This window comes from Odocoileus virginianus, chromosome 3, assembly GCF_023699985.2.
Source record: "Odocoileus virginianus isolate 20LAN1187 ecotype Illinois chromosome 3, Ovbor_1.2, whole genome shotgun sequence".
Taxonomy (NCBI): domain Eukaryota; kingdom Metazoa; phylum Chordata; class Mammalia; order Artiodactyla; family Cervidae; genus Odocoileus; species Odocoileus virginianus.
Genome location: NC_069676.1, coordinates 901,796 through 921,294, shown reverse-complemented (window position 1 = coordinate 921,294; position 19,499 = coordinate 901,796). Strand labels below are relative to the sequence as shown.

The 19,499-nt window shown below is 40.0% G+C and overlaps 1 protein-coding gene across 2 annotated transcripts in view; it reads right to left on the bottom strand.

Moving 5' to 3' along the window:
• RNF130 (ring finger protein 130) overlaps positions 1 to 19,499 on the bottom strand; it is a 141,975-nt gene that overhangs the window by 91,397 nt on the left and 31,079 nt on the right. For both annotated transcript variants that reach the window (XM_070460613.1, XM_070460609.1), the window contains exon 2: positions 5,598 to 5,792. In XM_070460613.1, coding sequence (XP_070316714.1) covers positions 5,598 to 5,792 — 195 coding nt within the window. The remainder of the gene's footprint in view (positions 1 to 5,597; positions 5,793 to 19,499) is intronic.

Genomic DNA, 19,499 nt, shown 5'->3' with positions numbered 1-19,499 from the left:
AGCCTGCAGTGTCTGAATTAGGAATGCTAGAAGATAAATTGCCTTAAGTATCTGGCAGAGGGAGGGGCTCTCCACTTCCAGGGAAATAAAGGACAAGTTCAGAGTTTATAGGAATGTTTTAAAACAGAATCATCTAATGAAACTTAAAAGCTTTTGCACAACAAAGGAAACTATAAGCAAGGTGAAAAGACAGCCCTCAGATTGGGAGAAAATAATAGCAAACGAAGCGACAGACAAAGGATTAATCTCAAAAATATACAAGCAACTCCTGCAGCTCAATTCCGGAAAAATAAATGACCCAGTCAAAAAATGGGCCAAAGAACTAAACAGACATTTCTCCAAAGAAGACATACAGATGGCTAAAAAACACATTAAAAAGATGCTCCACATCACTCATTATCAGAGAAACGCAAATTAAAACCACAATGAGGTACCATTACATGCCAGTCAGGATGGCTGCTATCCAAAAGTCTACAAGCAATAAATGCTGGAGAGGGTGTGGAGAAAAGGGAACCCTCTTACACTGTTGGTGGGAATGCAAACTAGTACAGCCACTATAGAGAACAGTGTGGAGATTTCTTTAAAAACTGGAGATACAGCCATTAAAAAGAATTCATTTGAATCAGTTCTAATGAGATGGATGAAACTGGAGCCCATTATACAGAGCGAAGTCAGCCAGAAAGATAAAGAACATTACAGTATACTAACACATATATATATGGAATTTAGAAAGATGGTAACAATAACCCTATATGCAAAACAGAAAAAGAGACTCAGATGTATAGGACAGACTTGTGGACTCTGTGGGAGAAGGCGAGGGTGGGATGTTTCAAGAGAACAGCATCGAAACATGTATATTATCTATAGTGAAACAGATCACCAGCCCAGGTTGGATGCATGAGACAAGTGCTCGGGCCTGGTGCACTGGGAAGACCCAGAGGGATCGCGTGGAGAGGGAGGTGGGAGCGGGGATCGGGATGGGGAATACATATAACTCCATGGCTGATTCATGTCAATGTATGACAAAACCCACTACAATACTGTAAAGTAATTAGCCTCCAACTAATAAAAACAGATGAAAAAAAAAAAAAAAAAACAAAAAAAACCCAGAATCATCAGCAGTTTTTAAAAGTTGTTCTTTTTCAAAAGCTACTGCCTATATATTACAGTTTCAGATTTTTCGTGATAATTATGAATTTCTGAAAAAAGTGTATGGATCATACGGAAGACACAGAAGAGATATTTGCACACTCAGGCCACAGACACAATTTAGAGTCTATTTTCTGCTATAGTAGTATATTTAAAATACAAACTCAATCTTTTCTGAAGTAATTAAATTCATATTCAATTACAACCTAAAAACTAAACAGTTAAAGCAACAGTGTGACTATTATTTATTTTCTTGATGGGCTTTTAGAATAAAAGAATAGATATACATTAAGTGGCCCAAATTATGGATATTTAAAGATATTTTACAATGTATTTGTGATTTATCTTTACTTGTTTTCATAAGGTGTAATTTTTTTCCTATTCACAGAGAGAATATTCTATATTCTAGAGCAATATTCTATATTTCCATTCATTGCTAGATAATATAGAGCTATATACCTTTTTCTAAAAAGAGAATATGATACAGAAAAGGTGAAGAGCTATTTGACTGATTCTATTCAACCAGTTAGAGGAACACTAAGAAGCATTCGATACTGCTAATTGACATAAAGATAGAAAAGTAAATTACTTGGTTAAATATTTACCTAAATTACCTCATCTTCCTATTAGCAATGAAAAATGCTCACAGATTCTTACAGACATACAAATAAAACTATAAAAGAGCTCTCTGATTTGACAGCAATTTGACACAATTTATGACTGTTAAGCAATAAAGTCTATATTAATTTTTAAAAGACAGGAAAATAAATCCTTAACTTTTATACGAATGTGCATTATTTTAAACTATGCAAGTGCCCATAACTTCCCCTTTATACTACCACATATTTGTTAACTACATTACAAAGAACTTATTCTGCCAAGTAGAGGCAACAAATAAAACCACAAGTTGAGCGGTCTTTCCTGTCAATGATGTCATGGACACTGTGCCAGAAAAGACGCCCTTCAGCCACCAGATGAAGGGCGCTCATTAGAACAGACAGGAATAAGCTCCTGAAACACTGTCGACAAGGCAAGGAAATGAAATGCTTAACAATGTGAAATTTTAAAATTAGTTATAAAATATATCCTTAAATGAAAAGAAAGCTTAACAAAGCTAAATATCTTCATGAAATCATTTCAACGCAGCACATACTTATTTTGTTCAAGATATTTTGCTAACCATTGCAGAAAATAAAAAGACACAAACTTTAACTTAAAGAAACCTGCAGTCTTCTCTCTACTGCCAATCAAGCATACAAATGATGACAACAAAAAGCAAAAGGACAGTACCATCCAGAGATGCTATGAAGACTGAAGGGGCCTCAGATAATCAACTCACTGAGGGTGTGACCCAAAGGTCTTTTTATCAACTCTTACCAGTTCATATTACAATGCACAGCACAAAGGTGCTTTCTCTCAAATGAAGGGTGGATAGTAGAATTGACATGTGAGCAGGGGAGGGCTAAAACATGGATCTCCCCCTTGAGATGTGGAACTACAGGCATATTACAGTATCTCTGCAGGTACAGATACAGGGGGTATCTAGTTACTCTGCCAGAAGGGTCCTTGAACCCTACACAGAAACAGGAAGAAAGGGCTCTGTGAAGGGAGAGAAGCAGTGCACACGAACGAGCCAGGAAGACAAGCGGCTCTCGGGGCACAGAGGCTGTTTACGTTGCTGTCCTCCACAGCAGGGCTTCATCGCCTTCCAGGGAAAGACGGAGAGACCAAAGAGGTCTTCCTGCACAGGAGGCAACGTGGCCTACATCACAGGGAGGAAGTCCGTGAAAAATCTGAGACGGAAACCTGGCTTTCTTATCTTTACCTATTTCTCAAAGCAAGATCTGTGGACCAGTGGTGTTAGTATCACATATAAACTTATTAAAAATACAGAATCTCAGGTTATACTCCACACCTACTGAATCAAAATCTCCATTTTAACAAGATTCCCAGAGGATACACATGTACATCAAAATCTGAAGAGTATTCCAGAGCATTTATCTAGATATGACATTACTGGACCACAATATTTGAGATCTTTAATGGTATCAGACGGTACTAAATTTCTCTCTGAAGTACTGTTATCAATTTACTGTCTCACATTCTTCTTTCTAATTTTCTGTGTATCATAAAGCCATGTTTTGCAATATAAAGCCACTTCTTATTGCTCTTATATTACATTTGCCTTACAAAACTGCCTCTTATATATCTTAAGAAAATATCCTCGAACTCTATCCCTAATTTTCCTTATTTGTGTTATCAGCTAAAATGTAATAAAAGAGTTACATGGTCAAATAAATTTGGGAAACTGCAGCTTAATCAATTAAAACAAGTCTTTAAGACTTCTCAGAGACTTCAGTATGTTTATTAGGAGCTTCTAAAATTGGAATATCTTTCAAGCATTTTCTAAAACTTATTGCATCATTTACCTTTTTTCCTCCATGGGTCATCTATGGAACATTTCTGGATACTCTTAACATTTCAAGGAACACAGATGGAAAATTCATGTTAATTTAGAAAGAATCCTCTCCTTTTTTAAACAAAACTCATTGGGGGGAAAAAAAAACCAAACTTGAGTCCCTCTCTTATAATCCCCAGATCTTTACATACTTAAAAGACTCTCATCCTCACTACTTCTCTAGTGGTTTTGTGTATGTAAAATAACATCACAGAAAAAGAAGAATACATTCTGCTCAGTTGAATTTCTCTCTATCCATTTTTCTTTGTGTTTTCAGTTAGAAGAAAATAGCAAGGAACGATTAGGTCCAAAATTTTGAATAGTTTTTTCTTCCCTCTATTACAGCTGATGAGAGCAAACTGGCATCTGCTCTGAGACCTAGGCAGAAAAACTAGTCTTTTTTTTTTTTTTTTGAGGATAACTGATTTACAATGCTGTGTTAGTGATCTCTGGTAGTGAAAATCGCACATTCTATTTTATTTATACTTTCCTTTAAAAGTTTCAGTTTTTCCACAATGAGCACAAATTACTTTTGGACAAAGAAAAAACATATATTTTAATTCTAAAATGCTTAATTTGAAGGGAAGAAAACAAGTCAGAGCAATAAAATTTAAATTAATCTGCATTATTCTATCAAGATACACAAAAGTATCAATGATCTTAAGTTAGGGTGAGGTCTTTGCAAGACAACTGTCTAAAACTGATAAAATGCAAATATTAATTATATGACTAAAGAGTTAATTCTTTAAATAAGTCATTGATCTTTAACATTTCTTATAAATGCAGAATTAAAAGTTTATCTAGGTTTCAACTAGTTGTAAGAGACAGATTGGTAAACTGAAAGGTAAACACCAAACAACCTGTGTCTAAGCCTCTCTTCTGCTGGCCCTTGCTTGCTTCAATCTCTTGGTCTGTAAGTGGGAGGGTACCTATAACATATATGGTCATGATGAGGACTGTCTAAGAAAATATATAGAAAAGGGACTCCTCTACATCATGTCATCAGAGAAATATAAATTAAAACAACCTATTACAGTGACCAAAAAGAAAAAAACAAAAACTGACAGCACTAAACGCTGGTGAGGATGTGGAGGAACAGGAACTTTCCTTCACTGCTGCTGGAAATCTACAAAGTGGTACAGCCACCATCCTCTGACTGTACAACTCACCAATCGGGCTCCTTAGCCAAGGGAACTGAAAACTTCTGTCCACACGAAAACCTGCACATGTATGTTTACGGTGGCTTCACTCATAACTGCTCAAACATGGAAGCGACCAAGATATCCTTCAGTAAGTGACTTGATAAATAAACTGTGGAACATCCAGACATTGGAATATTCAGCACTCAAAAATAATGAGCTATCAAGTCATGAAAAGACATTGGAGGAAACCTAAATGCATACAACTAAGTGAAAAAAGCCAGTCTGAAAAATGTCCAGATTCTGCTGGGAACCTAAAATTGCTTTAAAAAATAAAGTCTAATAAAAACCAAAAAACTCACTGCCATACAGTGCCTGCCATATATATAACAGTGCTCAATAAATTGCATCTTTGTTATTAAAACAAGTACATTAGAAATATCCTGTGTTTCCACAAAAATGAAGAAATATGGTTACTACTGTAATTAATTATTAAGTTAGTTTCAACATTCATTTTGATAAAAGGCATGACATAATTTGGATGAATGATTCTAAATCTAAGATATTATTTTTCAAAGTTATCAGTGAAATGTAAAATGACTAAGGATTCAGTCACAGTCAGTTCCTTAATAAGTGCAAGTTTCACAGTGTTTTACTGTTGTTATGTAAGAAAAAGTTCAACTAAAAGAAAAAAAAATGCATATCAGCAAACAAATGGCAATACCAAAGAAAAATATAATCCTAGAATTAGGTTGGAAATGATATGGTTTCAGCAAGAGGTAGAATGTCTTCCTATAAAGCAATGATGTGTCAGAGGGAAGACAAAATCTACAACTTCCTTTTTTGTTTACCTGGATGAGTCATGGTGACTGGCTCCTCTTTGGATTTATTATTGTAGATGACGACAGCAACTGCATTGTGGAAAGCAGCCCTTGATATTTTCTCTTTAAAGGTGCAATTTCCCCTCTGCAGCAAGGCAATCCACTGTTTGATGTTAGGAGGGACAAAGAACCGTGTTTGAGGATCACAGCCCAGATGATCAGCAACTAGACAGATGAGAAGGGAAAAAACAACAACCAGAGACATTAACTTTTTCCTCAAGGAAACAAAATCAATCATATCTCCCTCAAAGTGCTTAACTATTCTCTGGATACCACAGCACTTCAAGCAGCTTGCTGCCAGGAGAGCTATAAATACACCCACAAAGGACAATGCAACGAACCCAAGTCCGTATCTGTACAGGGAGAGAGATGCTCCATTAAAACGTTACCTGTAAAGGAGATTAGAAGGGAAAGGCTCTGTTTAACTCACAGATAGACAAAATATAAAAGAGTGATCATATCTAACACAGGCTGGTGAAGAGAGGAAGATATGACAGAGCCCTCAGCAATCCAAGGGATGACTCTACCCTGACTTCTGTTCATTCACTGCAGCTCAGGTCAGCTGCTCAGTCGTGTCTGACTCTGCCGTCCCACGAACTGCAGCACGCCAGGCTTCCCTGTCCATCACCAACTCCCGGAGCTTGCTCAAACTCACGTCCATCAAGCTGGTGACACCATCCAACCATCTAATCCTCTGTTGTCCCCTTCTCCTCCTGCCTTCAATCTTTCCCAGCATCAGGGTCTTGTCCAATAAGTCAGTTCTTCGCATCAGGTGGCCAAAGTATCAAGAGTTTCAGCTTCAGCATCAGTCCTTCCAATGAATATTCAAGACTGATTTCCCTTTGGATGGATTGGTTTGATCTCCTTGCAGTCCAAGGGACTCAAGAGTCTTCTCCAACACCACAGTTGAAAGCATCAATTCTTTGGTGCTCAGCTTTCTTTACAGTCCAACTCTCACATTCATACATGACTACTGGAAAAACCATAGCTTTGACTAGATGAACCTTTGTCAGCCAAGTAATGTCTCTGCTTTTTAATATGCTGTCTAGGTTGGTCATAACTTTTCTTTCAAGGAGCAAGCATCTTTTAACTTCATGGCTGCAGTCACCATCTGCAGTGATTTTGGAGCCCCCCAAAATAAAGTCTCTCTGTTTCCATTGCTTCCCCACCTATTTGCCATGAAGTGATGGGACCAGATGCCATGATCTTAGTTTTCTGAATGTTGTTTTTTTTTTTTTTTTTGAATGTTGAGTTTTAAGCCAACTTTTTCACTTTCCTCTTTGACTTTAATGAAGAGGCTCTGTAGTTCCTCTTTACTTTCTGCCATAAGGGTGGTGTCATCTGCATATCTGAGGTTATTGGTATTTCTCCCGGCAATCTTGATTCCAGCCTGTGCTTCATCCAGCCCAGCATTTCGCATGATATACACTGCTTAAGTTAAATAAGCATGGTGACAATATACAGCCATGACCTAATCCCTTCCCAATTTGGAACCAGTCTGTTGTTCTGTGTCTGGTTCTAACTGTTGCTTCCTGACCTGCATACAAATTTCTCAAGAGGCAGGTCAGGTGGTCTGGTAGTCCCATCTCTTTCAGAATTTTCCACAGTTTGTTGTGATCCACACAGTGAAAGGCTTTGGCATAGTCAACAAAGCAGAAGTGTGTTTTCTGGAACTCTCTTGCTTTTTCTATGATCCAATGGATGTTGGCAATTTCTGGTTCCTCTGCCTTTTCTAAATCCAGCTTGAACAGCTGGAAGTTCTCGGTTCACATACTGTTGAAGCCTGGCTTGGAGAATTTTGAGCATTACTTTGCTAGTGTGTGAGATGAGTGCAACTGTGCAGTAGTCTGAGCATTTGTTGGCATTGCCCTTCTTTGGGATTGAAATGAAATCAGACTTTTTCCAGTCCTGTGGCCACTGCTGAGTTTTCCAAATTTGCTGCCATATTGAGTGCAGCACTTTCACAGCATATCTTTTAGGATTTGGAATAGGTCAACTGGAATTCCATCACCTCCACTAGCTTTGTCCGTAGTGATGCTTCCTAAGGGCCCACTTGACTTCACATTCCAGGACATCTGGCTCTAGGTGAGTCCATGCACAGTCCATGGAATTCTCCAGGCCAGAATACTGGAGTGGGTAGCCTTTCCCTTCTCCTTGGGATCTTCCCAACCCAGGGATTGAGCCCAGGTCTCTTGCACTGCAGGAGAATTCTTTACTAGCTGAGCAACAAGGGAAGCCGGAGAATATTGGAGTGGGTAGCCTATCCCTTCTCCAGCAGATCTTCCCAACCCAGGAATGGAACCAGGGTCTCCTGCACTGCAGGAGGATTCTTTACCAACTGAACTATCAGGGAAAATAACATGAAACTAGAATAAATATTCCTCTAATTTATGTGCTGTGTTAAGCTGCTTCAGTTGTGTCCAACTCTGTGTGACCCTATGTACTGTAGCCTGCCAGGTTCTTCGGTCCATGGGGTTATCCAGGGAAGAATATTGGAGTGGGTTGCTGGGTCCTTCTCCAGGGGATCTTTTCCACCCAGGGATTGAACCACGTCATCTGTGGCTCCCACATCGTAGGTGGATTCTCTACTGCTGAGTCACCAGGGAAGCCTCATCTAATTTATATTTATGGGCAAATATTTCTCTACAGTGTCACATTAGGATACATATATTAACTTATTATATCACTTGTCTAACAAGATACACAAAGACACTGAAACTATCCATTGGGACAATAAATTACATGGTCATTGTCCTAGATTTGGAGGGAAGTTTTTTCAAGTACATTTAAATTTGTCAGGGGAAGTTGATCAATTTTTGATTCTGCAAACATGGGAATCATGCCTCTGGCACTCTGCATATCTTAAAAAGCTGTCCCTGGCTGTTCTTTCCATTCCTATCCTCACTTTTATAACAGATTAAAATGAAAAGGGAAGGGCAGTTCAGAAGGAGGAAGAAAGTCACACATGTTTATTCTGAAGACTTCAGATATGCAGTGCCAGAGAACGGTGTGCCCTAGCCTTCCTGGAACTGGTCACTGCCAGTACTTTGAGGGCTGAGAGGAAGGGACAGAGAGGAGCACAGCACAAATGGGAAACACTAGAAGGAAATAAATAATGAAAAATTAAACATTAAACAAATGAGGTGTACAATAAGACAACACCAGGGGGGAAATGTTTGCTCTGTATACCCCGGAAGCACACTGCTTAGCAAAAGAAATGAAATGTTCGCACTACTTAGAGAAAACGTAAAATGCAGGGATGTCACTAACTTCAGAGAAATGCTACATCTATCATTCCCTCTTAAATAATAGCTTTCCCTAAATTCTTTTATTATCATGGTGATGAATAGCAATGAGAGCTCATTTGCTACTACAGATCTCCTAATACATAGTTAAGTGGGAGACAGATGATTACACAATTTGTCGTGATTGACACTGTTGACAACTATGACTCACCTTTACCTGAAACAGTTTCTACACTCTGAAACTTAAGTCCTTTCTCAGTCAAACAGAGAGAAAAAATGTTTATGCCATGATTTTGTGTGTCTAAGTTGCTCTTTGTGACCTCATGAACTACAGCCCACCAGGCTCCTCTATCCATTTGTCCGTAAGAGTCTCCAGGCAAGAATACTGGAATGAGTTGCTGTTTCCTTTTCCGGGGGATCTTCCCAACCTAGGTCTCCTGCATTGCAGGAAATATTTTTACAGTCTGAGCCACCAGGGAAGCCCTATGTCATGATTTTAATAGTCAACTTTTGAAAGACACAAAAAATCATGGAACTCTGAAATTCTGAAACAGACATTACTTAATGTCTGTTTCATAGATAGTTATCATGCTTAAAAATATAAGCATTTAGTCAGTGTGTTATGATAACCTCACTGTCTTGGGAAAATTTTCAAGAATGCCTAGAGATCTGTATGCTTGTCTTCTATGAGACACGGGGATTTTCTATACAGATGTGTGTGAAGTCTCTGCACAACCCAGCGGCACACCTCCACCCCACTTCCCTAGCTTCCAATAGCTACCACTTCCATTTCATTCCTTCTCCCCGATGCTCTGACAGTATCATTGTCCACTTAGAGCAGCAGTTCTCTGACAAGTCACAAAGTCTGAGACTGAAAAGACACCCCAAGGGGTACAACAAAAGAGCAAAATTTATGAAACACACTGAAGGAAAACTTAAAAAACCCTCTTAAGGAATCCCCACCCACTCAGATTCTATGAACAACTCCATCATCAATACAAATGCCAACAACAGACTGTATGTGGAAAAGAAGCTTCCTGTTCCCTCAAATTTATCCAAATCATTATTCACAATAGGTCTTTGAAAAGCTTTATATCAATGAAAACATTAATAAGAAGTTCACGTTCTCATTTAACAGCTTCGTCTGTGCTCGGCTGCACGGGGTCTCTGCTGCCGGGTGCTCGGACGTTCTCAAATTCAGTGTGGGCTTCTCTCTGCAGTGCCCCTCTGGTTGCAGAGCACAGGCTCCAGTAGTTGTAGCACGCAGGCTCTAACTGCCTCTCGACACGTGGGATCTTCCTGAACCAGGGATCAAACCCACGGCCTCTGCACTGGCAGGGGGATTCTTAGCCACTGGACCACCAGGGAAGTGAAAGTCTCAGTCATGTCCAGCTCTTTGCGACCCCATGGACTACATAGTCCATCGAATTCTCCAGGCCAGAATACCAGAGTGGGTAGCCTTTCCCTTCTCTGGGGATCTTCCCAACCCACAGATCAAACCCAGGTCTCCCACTTTGCAGGCAGATTTTTTACCAGCTGGGCCACCAGGGAAGTCCCTAAATTCAAGCTCTTGTTCAAGGAAGTAGTCACCATTATTCAGAAAAAGAAAATAAGGAATTTTTACAATCACTTAGTACCATAGTATGCTTATTATATCTATGCTTGGCTTTAATTAATAAATAACTTGAACAATAAAAAATGTCAATAGCTCTACAACACAGCTTCTCAAGAGGACTGATGACTGACTGGCACTACTCCAGAATTTAATCCCAGTTGTTTATACTTGAAGTAATTTATTAAGTAAAGATAAGCAGTAGTATGGCATCAAGTATCTATGAACCACGAAATTTATTTCCACTAAAAGTCATAATGAAAATGTGAAACTATAGGTGATATAAAATGTGAAAGTATTTTATAATTTTATTTGTCCAATATATCTCAGTAAATCTGGAAAAAAAATTACATTATTGAGAAACTTAACTTCAATTTTTTTTCTGTATGGCCTTTCCTGTTGAGTCCAGAAATAGTTATGAGACTAATTATTCCTTAAGAAGAACCAAACAATTCTGGACAGGAACTCACTTCAACGAATATTAACTTAAATGCTCAGTAACATACTAAATACCAGAGAGAAATACAACAGAACCAAACACCTTGGTCTTTAATGTTAAAGCACCACTAAATGGATTGAAGATGCATGCCTGGCACAGAAATTAAATATCAATGAAGTAGTTAAAAATGCCAACCCAGAGAGCTTAGAAATTTAGGAAAGGAAAAGAGCAACATAATGGTCTAAGTCTAGTGGAAGCTGGAAGCTAAAACACTTAAAAACTGTTCAAGCAGAAAGGGGAGGGGCACAAGCGACTAGGATAAACACACAGAACAAAGACTAAGAGTGTCCTTAAACTGCTTGTGAAAATCAAACTTATTTTTGGTTGCACTGGGTCTTCGTTGCTGGTGTGCACGGGAGCACAAATTGAGCACAAATTCTCTCAAACTGCGGAGAGCAGGGGTTACTGTAGTATCTGCCCTTCAACAATATACTGAAGGGCAAATATTAAATATTTGAATATTTAAAGTAGGCTGAGAGTAGGTAAGTAAATAAATACTCTCTTCCCCACCTCAGAGCAGCCTAAAGTTCTCCACGTTGATTAGTTTCTTAAAATTGCAAACGCCCCATCTGCCAAGTAATGATACCCACATTGTCGTCTGGGCGCTGCTTCCTCCTGCGTCCTGAGAACTTGCAAGAGCCACGTGGGCCTCGGGATGGGCAGCTGCTGGAATCCTCAGGCCCACAGCGCAGGGGCCCCGAGAGACTAGCTTCCAGAGGATGCAGGTCTCGTTTCCTCCACCTTAAAGGCTGATCCCGCTACTCCTTTGCCGACCACCTTCCAAGCCTCAGAGCTGTGGTAAAGTATCTTCTCTGAAAAGCCTTCCCAATTTCCTAAGGCTGAAGTGGGTGTTTTATTCATGTTCCCATGGTACCCTGAGATTCCATTTATTTTAGCATTTATCACACTTGACCAGAAATGGACTATTCATTCTGAGTCTCTCCTGGAACGTGAGATCTAGCATCTCCTCCAATATCTCTGGCATACACTTAACTCACGTGATGAAGGGAGCAAGAGAAGAATGACAGAGGGAGATTAAGCAAGACCTGATATAAAGAAAAAGCTTGTGCCAATACCACTCTGTTTCATGTGGTAATGTTCTGACACGGGTAATGTTCTATCAGTTGTTTTCTATAAAATAAGTAAAAATAAAAATGGACCTAATTAGTTACCCCAAATTTAATGTTTCTATTTTCACATTAATTATAATTTCTTTAATCTTTAGATTTTTTTACTTCTTTATTTTCAATGTTGAATTTAATTTTATGATTCAAACAAAAAAATAACATTCTTAACTTTTGTTCCCAACTTTAAAAAAAATTGAAGTATAATTATTTATAATGTTGGATTAGTTTCAGATATACAGCAAAGTGATTCAGTTAGATATATGTGTGAGTGGGTGTGTGTGTATATATATATACACATATATATGTATATACATATTCATGAGTATATATACACATATACATACATTCTTCTACAGATTATTTTCCATTGTTGGTTATTATAATGTGTGGTGCAGGAGGGGCGGCAGCGCGGCACAGTGGCCGAGAGGAGATACCCCACGTCCAAGGTCAGAAGCAGCGGCTGCGCTTTGCTGGAGCAGCCATGAAGAGATCCTTCATGTCCAAGATAAGAAAAACCCAAGACGGTAGGCGCTGAGAGAGGGCGTCAGAGGACAGACAGACTGAAACCACAATCACAGACAACTAGCCAATCTGATCACATGGACCACAGCCTTGTCTAACTCAATGAAACTAGGGCATGTCCTGTGGGGCCACCAGAGACAGACGGGTCGTGGTGGAGAGGTCTGACAGAATGTGGTCCACTGGAGAAGGGAATGGCAAACTACTTCAGTGTTCTTGCCTTGAGAACCCCATGAACAGTGTGAAAAGGCAAAAAGATAGGACACTGAAAGATGAACGCCCCAGGTCGGTAGGTGCCCAATGTGCTACTGGAGATCAGTGGAGAGGTGACTCCAGAGAGAATGAAGCGATGAGTATTAAAATAACCAAAAAATCAAGAAAAAAGGGGAGAGAAAAACAACAAAAAAGATGGATCAAACAGAAAATCAATGATAAAGCAGTATATCTAAGTCCATGCAAAGTAATCTGTAACAACAAGCAGCTAACTTTCTGGGGTCCATGATGGAGGGAGGGATGGACAGCACAGGGCAAAAGAACCTTTGGGGGATGGTGGAAAGATTCATTACCTTGATTGTGATGATAGTGTCACAGGTATACACAGATGATGAGACTGATCAAATCATAGGCTTTAAATATGTGCAGTTTATTGTATCTCAAATCACAATAAAAGGCAAATGTCATACCTAAAAAAAAAAAAAAAAAGAATGAAAGATGGGAGCCAAAGCAAAAACAACACCCAGTTGTGGATGTGACTGGTGATAGAAGCAAGGTCTGATGCTGTATACAGCAATATTGCATAGGAACCTGGAATGTTAGGTCCATGAATCAAGACAAACTGGAAGCAGTCAAACAGGAGATGACAAGAGCAAACGTTGACATTCTAGGAATTAGTGAACTAAAATGGACTGGAATGGGTGAATTTAACTCAGATGACCATTATAACTACTACTGTGGGCATTAATCTCTTAGAAGAAATGGAGTAGCCATCATAGTCAACAAAAGAGTCCGAAATGCAGTACTTGGATGCAATCTCAAAAACGACAAAACAATCTCTGTTCATTTCCAAGGCAAACCATTCAATATCACAGTAATCCAAGTAATGCCCCGACCAGTAATGCTGAAGAAGCTGAATGGTTCTATGAAGATCTACAAGACCTTTTAGAACTAATACCAAAAAAAGATGTCCTTTTCATTATAGGAGACAGGAATGCAAAAATAGGAAGTCAAGAAACACCTGGAGTAACAGGAAAATTTGGCCTTGGAGTACACAATGAAGCAGGGCAAAGGCTAATAGAGTTTTGCAAAGAGAACGCACTGGTCGTGGCAAACACCCTCTTCTAACAACACAAGAGAAGAATCTACACATGGACATCACGAGATTGTCGACTCCAAAATCAGACTGATTATATTCTTTGCAACCAAAGATGGAGGAGCTGTATACAGTCAGCAAACAAGACTAGGAGCTGACTGTGGCTCAGATCATGAACTCTTTATTGCCAAATTCAGACTTAAATTGAAGAAAGTGGGGAAAACCACTAGACCATTCAGATATGACCTAAATCAAATCCCTTATGATTATACAGTGGAAGTGAGAAAAAGATTTAAGGGACCAGATCTGATAGAGTGCCTGAAGAACTATGGACAGAGGTTCGTGACACTGTACATAAGACAGGCGTCAAGACCATCCCTAAGAAGAAGGAATGCAAAAAAGCAAAATGGCTGTCTGAGGAGGGCTTACAAATAACTGTGAAAAGAGAAGAGAAAAGCAAAGGAGAAAAGGAAAGATGTTCCCATCTGAATGCAGAGTTCCAAAGAATAGCAAGGAGAGATAAGAAAGCCTTCCTCAGTGATCAATACAAAGAAATAGAGGAAAACAACAGAACGGGAAAGACTAGAGATCTCTTCAAGAAAATTAGAGATACCAAAGGAACATTTCATGCAAAGATGGGCTCACTAAAAGACAGAAATGGTATGGACCTGACAGAAGCAGAAGATATTAAGAAGAGGGTGGCAAGAATACACAGAAAAACTGTACAAAAAGGACCTTCACAACCCAGATAATCACGATGTTGTGATCACTCACCTAGAGCCAGACATCCTGGAATGTGAAGTCAAGTGGGCCTTAGGAAGCATCACTACGAACAAAGCTAGTGGAGGTGATGGAATTCCAGTTGAGCTATTTCAAATCCTGAAAGATGATGCTGTGAAAGTGCTGTACTCAATATGTCAGCAAATTTGGAAATTTAGAAAACTCAGCAGTGGCCACAGGACTGGAAAAGGTCAGTTTTCATTCCAATCCCAAAGAAAGGCAATCCCAAAGAATGCTCAAACTACTGCACAATTGTACTCATCTCACAAGCTGGTAGAGTAACGCTCAAAATTCTCCAAGCCAGGCTTCAGCAATACGTGAACTTCCAGATGTTCAAGCTGGTTTTAGAAAAGGCAGAGGAACCAGAGATCAAATCGCCAACATCCGCTGGATCACTGAAAAAGCAAGAGAGTTCCAGAAAAACATCTATTTCTGTTTTATTGACTATGCCAAAAAGTCTTTGTGTGGATCACAATAAACTGTGGAAAATTCTGAAAGAGATGGGAATAACAGACCACCTGACCTGCCTCTAGAGAAACCTGTGTGCAGGTCAGGAAGCAACAGTTAGAAGTGGACATGTAACAACAGACTGGTTCCAAATAGGAAAAGGAGTACGTCAAGGCTGTATACTGTCACCCTGCTTATTTAACTTATATGCAGAGTACATCATGAAAAACGCTGGGCTGGATGAAGCACAAGCTGGAATCAAGATTGCCAGGAGAAATATCAATAACCTCAGATATGCAGATGACACCACCCTTATGGCAGAAAGTGAAGAGGAACTAAAGAGCCTCTTGATGAAAGTGAAAGAGGACAGTGAAAAAGTTTGCTTAAAGTTCAACACTTAGAAAACTAAGATCATATCATCCAGTCCCATCACTTCATGGCAAGTAGACAGGGAAAGAGTGGAAACAGTGGCTGACTTTATTTTTTGGGGCTCCAAAATCACTGTGGATGGTGACTGCAGCCATGAAATTAAAAGACGCTTGCTCCTTGGAAGGAAAGTTATGACCAACCTAGACAGCATATTAAAAAGCAGAGACATTACTTTGCCAACAAAGGTCTGTCTAGTCAAGGCCATGGTTTTTCCAGTACTCATGTATGGATGTGAGATCCGGACTATAAGGAAAGCTGAGTGCCGAAGAATTGATGCTTTTGAACTGTGGTGTTGGAGAAGACTCTGGAGAGTCCCTTGGACTGCAAGGAGATCCAACCAGTCCATCCTAAAGGAGATCATTCCTGGGTGTTCACTGGAAGGACAGATGCTGAAGCTGAAACTCCAATACTTTGGCCACCTGATGTGAAGTGCTGACTCATTTGGAAAGACCCTGATGCTGGGAAAGATTGAAGGCAGGAGAAGGGGACGACAGCAGATGAGATGGTTGCATGGCATTATCGACCCAATGGACATGGGTTTGGGTGGACTCCGGGAGTTGGTGATGGATAGCGAGGCCTGGTGTGCTGTGGTCTATGGGGTTGCAAAGAGTTGGACACGACTGAGCAACTGAACTGATAGGTTATTAAAAGATACCGAATATTGGTTCCCTGTGCTACACAGTAGTCCTTGTTGTTTATCTTATATATAGCAGTGTCACCTGTAAATCCCAAATTTATCCCTCCCCCTTTCCCCTTTGGTAACCACAGGATTGTTTTTCACCCAACTTCTTAATTTTATACGTTTAGCTACTGGACTTAAGTAGCTAGCTTTCATCCCTTTATTACTTCCATGGATAAACTTAGTATTTCTAATTTTCACTTGAATCTGGTTTGTTTATTTTTAATTGAAGAATAATTGCCTTACAGAGTTCTGTTGTTTCCTGTCAAACTTCCACCGTCTTATTATCACTCGTCTTCATCAGTTGTTTGGTCTCACTGAAAACGTCTACTCTTTTAATTTTCTGTTAACTTATTTGTAAATTTTAATTTTTCTCGCTATCTTGTATCTAGTTTTTTAAATCCCTCCCCCAATACTTCTGTTACATTTTTTTTTTCTGGTAGGATTTGTTATCATAATGGCCTGCAGAAACAACTTGGACCCTAGCCCTTCTTGTTTTCTCAGGAACCTATCAGTGATCATCCCCCACCTTTCTTTCCCTCACATTTAAACCTGCTTGTTTATTCCGTCTTAAAAATAAAGGAGAAGAAAGAATGGCGTCTCAAAAGACTCCCGTTTACTGCTGCTGTTCTCAAGAGCTACCTGTGCCTGTGGTTCTCATCTCCTCAGCGTCCACCCATTTACTTATTTGGCTGCTGTCTGTCCGGTCTCTGCTGCACCATGTGGGTCTCTTCCTGTGGTGTATGGACCCTCTAGCTGTGGAGCATGGGCTCAGTAGCTGCAGCAAGCTGGCTCTGGAGCGCAAGCTTCAGTAATTCCAGTGCACAGGCTTAGCTGCCCCGCAGCATGTGAGATCTTAGTTCCCGCACCAGGGATTGGACTCACGTACCCTGCACTGCACGGCAGATTCTCAACCAGTGGGCCACCACAGAAGTCCCTCCTCATGACATTTTAACCTCTGCATCCAGTCACTCCACTAAAAGTGCTCTGAAAAGGCACCCATAACCTCAGCATTGCTAAATCCCAAGACATGTGTGATCCTCTTCCAGACTGACCTGACAGAAACAAGTGTCCCAGCTGAGCACTCGACTATCCTGGCTTCCAAGACCCCTATCCTCCCGATTCTCCTCTTCTTCCTTTCCTTTCACAGCCCTCCTTGCTAACCTTCTTTACTGACTCTTCTCCCTCCACATGTACACTCAAACCACATGGAGGCCTAAGGCCCTCTGGAGCTAGAATTCTATGTTGCTGGGAGGCTTTTTTCTTACTGGAACAACAGTGCTTACTAACATTTCATGCCAATCAGCTCTTTCCTGAGAAACTATTTTTCAAATTTTACTTATACAAATCCAGTTTCCAATATATACAACTAAGTCAGAACGCTAAGAGTCAGAAGAGGAATATGGATAATTACACACAGGAAGGAGATTCATTCCCTCGCATTCCAAGCAGAGACTGGTCCTGCGTTGATGATCTAACATTCTTTTTTTTTTTTTTTTTAATTTTTTTTCCATTTATTTTTATTAGTTGGAGGCTAATTACTTTACATCATTACAGTAGTTTTTGTCATACACTGAAATTAATTAGCCATGGATTTACATGTATTCCCTATCCCGGTCCCCCCTCCCACCTCCCTCTCCACCCCATCCCTCTGGGTCTTTCCAGTGCACCAAGCCTGAGCACTTGTCTCATGATCTAACATTCTTGAATGTCTTTGCTGGTTCACATGAAAGGTGGCATGGGAGAGCATCTGTAGGCAGGTCTATGGACAGTCACTTTTTAATTTATTTCTTTCCAGGCTGCTTTGCCCCACCTTCAGACAAGGCCAAGGGATCACTCTGAGGTTTCAAATGGATGCTATTAGTTGCCCAAAACACCTACCGCCAAATGAAAACCAGAAACAGAAACCTGATTTAATCTATCATCACTGCTACACAGTTACGTGCTTTAAGTGACACCTCCTGGAGCCCAAACTTTGGGAGGAGGGAGGTGGACAGACAATCTAAGATGAACCACACAGAAGTCACATTACATATGAATGAGAGGACTTCTCTCTGCTTTCCACAGGATGTGAGTAGTGGAACATAAGACTCGAGTTGTTGCTGACAGTGATTTTATGATAGAAAAGGGAAAATCATAGGATAAAGTTAAAGCTATTAATATAATGGCAAAGGGACAATGAAAGGGACAAGATCCTAGGGAACACTGCTGAGTGTTGAATTCCTGGACCATGAAAGCTGCCCTACCTTGGAGCTTCTGGTTCTGACACAGGATTAATGTCTTCCTTACTTTAATCAACTTAAGCAGGAATTTGTCACTTGGAGCACTCACATTTCTCATGTGAGTCAAGCAGCAATGAGGGGCTCTCTTAATCTACCAGGATCCACATTTGGCAACTCAAGCCCATCAAGAAGATCAAACCTAAGAAGAAAGCTTCCTGGAAGAGTCCTCTGACACAGAGAGGCAGCTGTGATGCCAATTTTTTGCCATCTTCCCTGACCTGAGAGGAGCAGTAACTATTCAGGAGAGGAAAGCTTTACCTGAAGATTAACATCTAGGGCAAGATATCTCTTGAAGGATCCACGGTAGAATCCAAGAGGCCAGGGAAATCATCTATAAACACTAAATGAAATTTGGCTTTTTCTTTATCTGTGAATACAGACATTTAATCAATGTCTCTTATCTTCTTCCTAAATAACACAAGGCTCTTAAAAGGCTTCTGTAACAAAGTACTATAAACTTTATGTTTGTTTAAACAACAGGAATTTATTATTCTCTCACAATTCTGAAGGCCAGAAGTGTTAAATCAAGGTTGCTGGCAGGGCCATCTTTCTACTGAAGGTTCTTCTAGTGGAGAATCCTTCCTTGCCTGTTCTAGCTTCTGGCAGCTCCATGTGACCTTGGTTTGTGGCTGTATCACTCCAACCTTTTCTTTCACATGGCCTTCTTCTCTGTGTCTGTTCCTTCACTTCTGTCTCTTACAAACACACTTCTCATTGGATTTAGGACCCATCTACGCCGTCAAGGATGATCTCATCTAAGGATCTTTACTTTAATGACAACTGCAAAGACTTTTTTTCCCAAATGATGTTTCCACATTCACAGGTTCCAGGGACCAGACATGAACATATCTTCTGGGGGACTAGCTTTCCCCCCCCCTTTAGAAGGCAACTCCAACCACCACCTTTACCTTATGTATAACTGTCCACTATACAGTTCCACCTTG